This window comes from Oncorhynchus clarkii, chromosome 12 (assembly GCF_045791955.1).
Source record: "Oncorhynchus clarkii lewisi isolate Uvic-CL-2024 chromosome 12, UVic_Ocla_1.0, whole genome shotgun sequence".
NCBI classification, from domain to species: Eukaryota; Metazoa; Chordata; class Actinopteri; order Salmoniformes; family Salmonidae; genus Oncorhynchus; species Oncorhynchus clarkii.
In genome coordinates, this window is record NC_092158.1 from 80,612,997 (window position 1) to 80,623,200 (window position 10,204).

The following is a 10,204-nucleotide window of genomic DNA, read 5'->3' on the forward strand; positions in this document are numbered from 1 at the left end:
TTTTTTCTCGATGGCGTTTAAAATCAATTCATTCAGTGGACTGCTGACACAGCCAGGCCCGGAGAGCCTAGGATTTATGGCTCCCTCTAATGGGCATGCTCTGAACCAAAGCCCTGCCGTCAGCACAATCCAGCTAGCCGCCCGCCCGCTCCCTCGCTCCTCACTTTTAAAGACGCAGGCACCCCCCTCCCACCTCCTCCTCTCCCCCAATCCCCTCCACTGTGGAGGAGCTCATACGGCCATGCGAGGGGGCTGAGGAAAACACTGCCGGCGGTAACACAGGAGGAATTTTGAAAATCGGTGAAATCTAAACTATTAATCACAAAGAAAGCTAATTATATGTGAGTGAGAGACCAAGAAGACGATGGAGAGAAAGAAAGAGAGAGAATGGAACAGAGGAAGAGATACTGAACAATTCCATTTTGAATGTAGAAATGTATTGGGTGTTTACTTTGAAAGGACCATAATTTGACACAGTTTGAATGGCATATTCTGATTCAAATCGATGCATTGCTATTGGTAAGGTGTATTTAGAGTTAAAAATCATTTCAAATGTAAAACCTCTAATGTCAATAAGAAGATTTTAGTACTGTCTATCTACCAATTCCACAAGTGGTATTTCTTATGGAGTGGTCTATAATTTGGTTCTTTATCCATTAACTTGTCTGACCTGTGGGGTGTATGTGGTCGCTACATATTCATATATTCATAACCTAGTATAGTGTCAGAGTGTCAGGAACAATTTATGACTGAAGGAAAAAAGACGATTGAAAAACACTAGCCCATGAGTCCAGCCAGTGTGAGATGTGTATAACAGATGATTGCCTGAATTGTGATGACTAGCACAAGTCATTCCCTCAACTCTGCCCATCATCAACACAGTGTTACATCCAGGTGTGTGTGTGTCCATCCGTGTATGTGTGTCTGTGACAGAGAGAAGCACCGTATATAAAATAGAAAGAGATGGGGAATCGGAACCCAATGGAGAAAAGGAAGAGAGAGAGGGGGAAATAATATGAGATGTGAGGAAATGTGTTGCTGTACAGGGGTGGTATAATAGCAGAATAGATGGTGTTCTGCCGCAGGGCCTGAGGAGGAGAGAGTCCCTGTATAACCTACAACTTCTCAATGTTTTCAATGTTCATCTGCCAGTACAGTGATACCAGAGAGAGAAATAACAACCTTCACAGCAGCCCCACAGCTCCTGATCCACGTCTAACTCCAGCTAACATCACTATGAGGTGAATGTATTACTGGCACTGAATTACCCCCCCCCCCCCCCCCCCCCCCCCCCCGTTACTCCTATTCTCCAGCTACCACTACAGTTAGCCATAACTGACCATTTGTCCGGCTTCATTATGAAGCCATGCATGGAGAATCCAGCTCAGTCTCCAGCCGTCACATTCCATTTCAAAATACAATTCACCCCCCAAATCCCCACCATTTCTCCCTTAGTCATGTCCAACCTTCTCCTTGTTTGGTAAAATATGATGTGATTAAAATAGATGACACACCTTGTTAGCGGAGTGTTCCATATTTGATACGGCGGTGCTTTGAGACAGCCAACCTTGTCTGTGATTCAAAGTGATTGTGGCCTTGTTCTGTGGCTATTTGTTTAATAAGCCCTGCTACATCAGTGGACCTTTTAAGTGAACAGACTCCCCTGCAGCAAAGGCAAAGATCAATACCCACACCTGGAGAAAAAAAATTACGGCCAAGGATTTTCTATCCCGGCCCCTTTTATATAGTGAAATAAGAGCAGGAAGATAATCAGTGTGTCTGTAACAATCATAGCCGCAAAAACAGACAGAGGGGAAGTGGCCTATTTTTGAAGGAATCCCACAGGTCAACCATGCAGAGTGAGTTGTTTAGGACCGGTTAGACCACCACGGACCAGATGCCTCACACTAAGCCGAGCTAACAGTTGAACCAGTTATATTATCTCTTGGAGGAATATTATACATAGAAAGTCTTTGTGGCTAAATGAACTCATTGTTATCTCCATCTTCTCCGCCTGCTGATTGAAAGCTTCTAGTGTGATGGCTGATTGGGGAAGCCTTCCATTTGTACCAATATAGCACACTAGGACTTCACATCCAGGAGTAATACAGAGTCAGACTTCCTAGAAATGAGTGAAAAGAAGCTCTTCAGAGGTCTGCTGACACACAGAGAAGAACAAAGTGCGCAGGAGGGAGAAATCTAATATTGTAGTCAATGAGCTCTGTTTGACCGGGGACGAGACACGAGCTGCCTCGAAAACAAATGTTCATTATACTTATATCGTGATCATATAAGAAAGTCTAACTAGAGGCCACGGTAAATTAGAGCCAATTAGTACCATATTGTCTGTTTTAAACAGAGGCAAATTAACAGGCTCTAGAACTCGAGTGTTTATTTCATAAATCATTGGAATGTTGCACCTGTTGAGAATGCAAAGAGATTAGGTATTTGATTTAAATCTTATATCAAAACATTTGGGGAGCTTTTTTGTTTACACTTGTTTATTTATCAGCGTAAAGCTGCATTTTGGCTCCCGTTTCGTGTATGAGCAGAGTTAGCAGCACTGTGTGAGGGCAGTTTGGGGGGGAAACACAACACCCACCAGCTAGCACAGGAGCACTGGATGTCCATCATTACCACACCACACCACTGATCACCGCAATAATATAGAACTATAACCAAGCAATTAGACTAATGGAAAAAAACACTCTTTATCCCAGTGTGATGTGGTAAGGTGCAATGGGCACACCTCTTGGGCCTCCCCAGTGGAAACTAGAGGCTGGAGGTTGTGGAGTGGAAAGGTAATGGCAGAGAGAGAGAATATCATGGTAGAGAGGGAGAGGCAGGGGAGGAGAGAGAATCTCATGGTAGAGAGGGAGAGGCAGGGGAGGAGAGAGAATCTCATGGTAGAGAGGGGGAGACAGGGGAGGAGAGAGAATATCATGGTAGAGAGGGAGAGGCAGGGGAGGAGAGATAATCTCATGGTAGAGAGGGAGAGGCAGGGGAGGAGAGAGAATCTCATGGTAGAGAGGGAGAGGCAGGGGAGGAGAGAGAATTTCATGGTAGAGAGGGAGAGGCAGGGGAGGAGAGATAATCTCATGGTAGAGAGGGAGAGGCAGGGGAGGAGAGAGAATCTCATGGTAGAGAGGGAGAGGCAGGGGAGGAGAGAGAATCTCATGGTAGAGAGGGAGAGGCAGGGGAGGAGAGAGAATCTCATGGTAGAGAGGGAGAGGCAGGGGAGGAGAGAGAATCTCATGGTAGAGAGGGAGAGGCAGGGGAGGAGAGAGAATCTCATGGTAGAGAGGGAGAGGCAGGGGAGGAGAGATAATCTCATGGTAGAGAGGGAGAGGCAGGGGAGGAGAGAGAATCTCATGGTAGAGAGGGAGAGGCAGGGGAGGAGAGAGAATCTCATGGTAGAGAGGGAGAGGCAGGGGAGGAGAGAGAATCTCATGGTAGAGAGGGAGAGGCAGGGGAGGAGAGAGAATCTCATGGTAGAGAGGGAGAGGCAGGGGAGGAGAGAGAATCTCATGGTAGAGAGGGAGAGGCAGGGGAGGAGAGAGAATCTCATGGTAGAGAGGGAGAGGCAGGGGAGGAGAGAGAATCTCATGGTAGAGAGGGAGAGGCAGGGGAGGAGAGAGAATCTCATGGTAGAGAGGGAGAGGCAGGGGAGGAGAGAGAATTTCATGGTAGAGAGGGAGAGGCAGGGGAGGAGAGAGAATCTCATGGTAGAGAGGGAGAGGCAGGGGAGGAGAGAGAATCTCATGGTAGAGAGGGAGAGGCAGGGGAGGAGAGAGAATATCATGGTAGAGAGGGAGAGGCAGGGGAGGAGAGAGAATCTCATGGTAGAGAGGGAGAGGCAGGGGAGGAGAGAGAATCTCATGGTAGAGAGGGAGAGGCAGGGGAGGAGAGATAATCTCATGGTAGAGAGGGAGAGGCAGGGGAGGAGAGAGAATCTCATGGTAGAGAGGGAGAGGCAGGGGAGGAGAGAGGATTTTTATTTTGTTTGTTTATTTCACCTTTATTTAACCAGGTAATAAGCTAGTTGAGAACAAGTTCTCATTTACAACTGTAACATGGCCAAGATAAAGCAAAGCAGATGTAATGGCAGAGAGAGAGAGGGGCAGGAGAGGGGAGGAGAGAGAAGGCCCATTGATCCTCAATACCACCTGCTGTATGGCTCCTGCGAGGCCAGCCAGGGGAGCAGGAAACACACACATGGGCGCCTGCCTGGGCCACGGCCATATGGATGAAAGCCTTGTGGAGGAGCCGAGCTAGTCTTCCGCTATCTGACCACATCAGGTTGATTGACGGTCTTGAAGTTGGTGTTTTAAAGAAGTACACACAAAGGTGTAATGACAGAGGATACACACATGCAGAGAAACAGGTACAGAGAGAGCGAGTATTGGTGTGTGTGTGTGTGTTTGTGTAATAGAGAGACTTTAAGTGTGTGCGTGTGTGTGGACAAGTTTAACCATACTTGTTGGACCAGAAGTCCCCACAAGAATAATAAACAAACAAACATTTGACCAACTGGGGACATTTTGTTCATCCCCACAATGTCATATGCTATTTCTAGGGGGTTTAGGCTTAAGGTTAAAATTAGTGCTAGGGTTAGAATTAGGTTTAGGTTTAGGGTTAGTTTTAGGGTTAGGGTACGGGTATGGGTTAAGGAAAATAAGATTTTGAATGGGACTGAATTGTATGTCCCCACGAGGTTAGTTGTGCACAACTGTGTGTGTGTGTGTGTGTGTGTGTGTGTGTGTGTGTGTGTGTGTGTGTGTGTGTGTGTGTGTGTGTGTGTGTGTGTGTGTGTGTGTGTAATAGAGAGGCAGGTAGAGAGAGAGAGCAGGTGTGTGTGTGTGTTGGAGAGAGAGAGAGGCAGAGGGACGTACCTGCCCAGCTGGGGGTCTCCATGTACAGGTAACGCCGGACGGGCCAAAGCTGGGTGATTCACTCACTGTTGATACTAACAAACCCTGTAGACACAAGGCAACACATCCTCCGTTTAGACAGGAGGACCAAGGCAGGCAGTTGCAGACATTTACATTTCTCAGACATTTACAACGAGTCAAATCTGTGTGTTTATTTGTTTGTGCGTGTGTGTCCCTGCCTGCCTGCTTGCGTGCGTGTGTGTTGTTTAAGTGTGTGAGTGCTCTCCTACTGTGAATGTTTCTGCTGAGCTGTGTATCTGAGCAGGCCTCAGGTTGGCTGGGGCCCAGCAGCCCAGCCGGTGAACCACAGAGAAAACTGCATTGATTTCATCCCCCAGAAATCTCGTTGAGCCCGCCTTCTCACCCCGCCCTCCTTCCAATTAAGCATTTGCAGGGAGCCATGCCAACACAATTTGTCATTTATCAAAAGTAATTAAAAGCAATTTCTTCTCTGTTGTTGATTGGGAATTGACTAATTGTTGAGACTGTACAAATGGGGATAAATAAACCAGGGAATGGATGAATTTTACATCAACTTGGAGGAAAGCATAAACACTGTAAAATGAGTCCTCGACATCTGGCTCTGTGATTCCTCTCAACATGATTACGACTGCAAAAACTGAACCAGTTGTTCATGACATTCTGATACACAACAAGTCAAAGCCAGTAAATAATATATTAGAAACAACATATTGACTAACTGACTTAAAGAGTTCTGCTGCTAGAAATAGAGAGGGGCTGGTAAGAACTATGGCTGCTTTTCTGTCAAGACGAGACATATCCCACTGGGCACAATTCAACGTTAATTCCACGTTGGTTCAACATAAATTCATTAAAATGAAGTGGAAACATCGTTGATTCAACCAGTGTGTGCCCAGTGGGATGTTTCCTCGGATGGACCAACAAAGATATTTAATTTGGTAAATATCAACATTTAAGCCCGATATTCATTTTAAAAAACACAAGAGAGCAGGCAAGGCAACCTGGGGAGGGAAAACCAAAGACCATTCAGCAGTAGAGGTTAGAGTTCATCTGTTCAGTGAAACCCAGCAATACCATTTCAACATTATCGGTAACAACCCCTGAATGCACCATTACCTTCTATAAGGGCAGAATTAAATGTCAGAATTGATTTGGGGAGGGAGGGCTGAGATATAAGCAGGCAGCTCTGGCGGCCATTTTGTTCCAGCGCGGCCCTGTATTTGGTCTCCATGGATCATTAGCAAACGAAGCAGAGAGAAGGGCTGGAAACACATGAAGGAGGTGTGGGCAACCATCACAACTGTCTCCGGTGACAGGGGATGAAATAAAAAACAGGGAAGAGAGGAAGAGTGAGAGAACCCTAAATGAAAAAGGAACTATGCACGCAGAATGCCAGACGAGTTCTTTAAATGTCCCACTGCTTTGTAAATAAGTTAGTTAGCTAAACAAATACCTGGCTTTGTTCTGAGCCGATCACTTTACTAACCAAGGCTTCTTCCGGTGCCAACAAATGGAGCCGTTGCTTCAATGAGGCGATTAGATTATCCCTTTGAAGGCTGCAGTTGGACAAGCAATTCTATCATTGCCTGGGAACACAAAAATAATTGGGCAACAGTGGGAAAAGTGTGATATTCACGCCTCTACTGAGACTGAACCATGCCTGGAATATCTAATGGAGCCTTTCACTCTCTCCTGCCTTGTTTGGATTCCCATTCATCATGAAAAACTCAATTACTTATGTTCCCTAACATGCATGGTTATTAATGCTCTAATTATGCTTCTCCCTCTAATCTGTTGCCTTGCAATTTGGGTGATATACCGTATGTGTGAACAACATGGCAGGTCCCATAGAAGTGAAAGCTGAATTAGGAATTGTTGTGCTATAAAGCACCTTCTCTTGGGAGCCATCGGCGAGATAGAGAGAGCCTGTCATTGGTTGTCTATACATGGGGATTTATGTAAGCCCACTGAGCATGTGTGTGCATATGCGTTCTCCCTAAGTATGTCATGTATGCACAGGGCTGAATAATCAGTTGCTAATACAGTTACCCACTAATATTATATAGCTAACAGCTCATAGCATTCCAACATGATAACATGATTTAATCAAACCTCAAACTAGCCCCCTATCACTTCCTCTGGTTCCTATTAAGTCGGCCCTGACAGCTTTAGAGGGGTGAAATAATTTGGGACGTTTTGAAGATGCCTGTGAGAGCCTTGGGGAGCCCCTGCAGAGTGGCTGTGGAGGCCCTGTACTGCCTGCAGCCATGACTGTTCTTCAAGGCTTCTCCTCTGAGCAGTTTTACAACAGCACAAATTAGGAGGAAGGAATGCCTCTGTCAGTGCAGCCCAGACAGCCAACTTGGGCAGAAACTTGGATGACAATGAAGAAACGGAGGGCGTCATAAACTGCGGAAAATAAGCTCTCACTTTCAAACGTTTACGGCAGCTCAAATATCTAATGATACCTCTCATAGCTTTTAATCTTTAATGTGAAAAATTAATCATCCCATTCATTATTTTAATAGCTGTCATTTTTCTCTCCCTAAAGTGATGATTTATAACCATTAAGCCCCACGTCAGCTTGTGTGAGAGGGATTTATAGTAATGTTTGCACCAGGTAGCCTCCAACCATATTTCATTACTCTGACAAGCCATTAAAATGCCCTGATGATTAAACAACAGCTCTGAGGTCAGTGTGTATGGCTGTTAACTTACACTGTATACTTCAGTCTGGGGATTGAGACAGACACACAGCCTCTCTTCTCTCCCTCCAGACTGTGTGTGAATGTATGGATGTGGTGTATCTCATTCTATACAGTGGGGGGGATGAGAGAGTCACTACCACTGAGGGTGAATGGTATAAAGATACGCCAGAGATACAAAGACATTGCTGTGTTACTGGGCGACTAGAGTCGTGGTGCTTTCTGCTAAAGAGGTTTTGCACCATGAAGGAGACTAGGTAGATATTTTAAAGGAACTGTGGAAGCAAAACATTGAGTAGTTTGTTTATTTGGTGATGGAGACGAGGTTGTGCTTTGAGTGGCATAGACCTAACCTGCCCATGTTGCTTGGGGAAAAGCAGCCCTCAAAATGGATCCCCTTTGGATCCAGTAGGAGAGGAGAGGAGAGGAGAGGAGAGGAGAGGAGAGGAGAGGAGGAGAGGAGAGGAGAGGAGAGGAGAGGAGAGGAGAGGAGAGGAGAGGAGAGGAGAGGAGAGGAGAGGAGAGGAGAGGAGAGGAGAGGAGAGGAGGAGAGTGAACGGCAGGCCTGGAAGAGCTACGTAGCTGGGGGAGGATTTACCTCCCCTGCATGTTCTATGATACATACACGTCTAATATCCAGGGTCCAGCGGTCACAATTGATCACCGATGCTGTGTCTGACACTGACTGACAGCGGCTGTAATTGCTATGTTTGCTTTGGGAGTAGAGCAGGGGAACAGAGCAGGGGAACAGAGCAGGGGAACAGAGCAGGGGAACAGAGCAGGGGAACAGAGCAGGGGAACAGAGCAGGGAAACAGAGCAGGGAAACAGAGCAGGGGAACAGAGCAGGGGAACAGAGCAGGGGAACAGAGCAGGGGAACAGAGCAGGGGAACAGAGCAGGACCGAGCGGTCCAAACACACTGGGCTCCCTCCTCACTGCATTACTACAGTCCAAAACCCCAGGAGCCCCACTCTGGACATTACATCATAGATTGGACTACACATAGCTGAGGACAAGGGAAAAGTGTTTGATACTAGATGTGTGAAGAATATACAAGGACATTGTCAAAACTTTGGTTGTGGTGTTGGATGACTCCATTTTTTATACATGTTTATCTAACAAAATCTCATATTGTACATATTTTTTTTAATCAGACACCATTTAAAATCCTGTGTTGATATCTTTGTGTCTAGGCTGCATGGCAGTCATGTTTTCAGAGAATAGTTTTTGTCTTTCGGTTCTCTCATTTAATGTCTGTGGTACCTGTGCGGTACATCTAGCTCTCTAGATCCCTTTACAGCAGGGGTATTCAAAGTCTGGGTCGCTGGGGAACTGCAATGGAAAAATATACGTTTTTTGAGAACGATAAATTCGATTTTATGGTTGTATTATTAGATTTGGGGTGGGGTCATGAGAAATTATTGGGAAAAAGATTGAATACCATTGGTTTGAATGCCATTTGTTTGAATACCATTGGTTTGAATACCATTAGTTTGAATACCATTTGTTTGAATACCATTAGTTTGAATGCCATTTGTTTGAATACCATTAGTTTGAATACCATTGGTTTGAATACCATTAGTTTGAATGCCATTTGTTTGAATACCATTAGTTTGAATGCCATTTGTTTGAATACCATTAGTTTGAATACCATTGGTTTGAATACCATTAGTTTGAATACCATTAGTTTGAATACCATTAGTTTGAATGCCATTTGTTTGAATACCATTAGTTTGAATACCATTGGTTTGAATACCATTAGTTTGAATGCCATTTGTTTGAATACCATTAGTTTGAATGCCATTTGCTTGAATACCATTAGTTTGAATACCATTGGTTTGAATACCATTAGTTTGAATACCATTGGTTTGAATACCATTAGTTTGAATACCATTAGTTTGAATACCATTGGTTTGAATACCATTAGTTTGAATACCATTTGTTTGAATACCATTAGTTTGAATACCATTGGTTTGAATACCATTGGTTTGAATACCATTGGTTTGCAGGCTATAGCATAGATACATGTAGAAGAGAATATATCAGCTCCTCTCAAATGAGTTAGAGAAAAATACTGTTGTTTTGTCCCTGATGAAAAGCAGAGAAATGCATCTCATTTGCAATGGTTAACGCAAATATAGGCATACGAATGTTAATTACCACTACAAATACAACAGTGGTAACAATGAAAAATCTACTTACACATGTAGCGTGATGCCATTCCCAATAACACTTTTGTCTACGTGAAACAGGATGTTTAGCACCCAGCTGTAGTGTGAAGCTGTGGATGCATGGGGAAATGGTACTTGTAACTCAGAGTATTTTATTTTGCAACTTTGCAAGTTTTTTATCTATCGGCAAGGCACATGAAATCCCAACTGGTCAGACTCTAGGCTTCTGATGCCTGGCTTTAGTCATGAATCAAACCACTGCAGAAATGAAAGCAGTTTAGAAGGCTGCCAAGATTCTACTCAAACAAGTTAGTGATTAAAAATACATGTCAAAAGAATATTTTTGTGACAACAAGTTCTCCCAAATTCTTGTTGAACTTCTAATGTTCCCGGCTATGACTTCAAAGGGGAAATT

The 10,204-nt window shown here is 44.6% G+C and overlaps 1 protein-coding gene across 2 annotated transcripts in view; it reads right to left on the reverse strand.

The window, feature by feature from the left end:
• LOC139421440 (RNA binding protein fox-1 homolog 3-like) overlaps positions 1–10,204 on the reverse strand; it is a 407,216-nt gene that overhangs the window by 213,104 nt on the left and 183,908 nt on the right. For both annotated transcript variants that reach the window (XM_071172349.1, XM_071172350.1), the window contains one exon: positions 4,893–4,976. In XM_071172349.1, coding sequence (XP_071028450.1) covers positions 4,893–4,914 — 22 coding nt within the window. In that variant the 5' untranslated portion in view covers positions 4,915–4,976. The remainder of the gene's footprint in view (positions 1–4,892; positions 4,977–10,204) is intronic.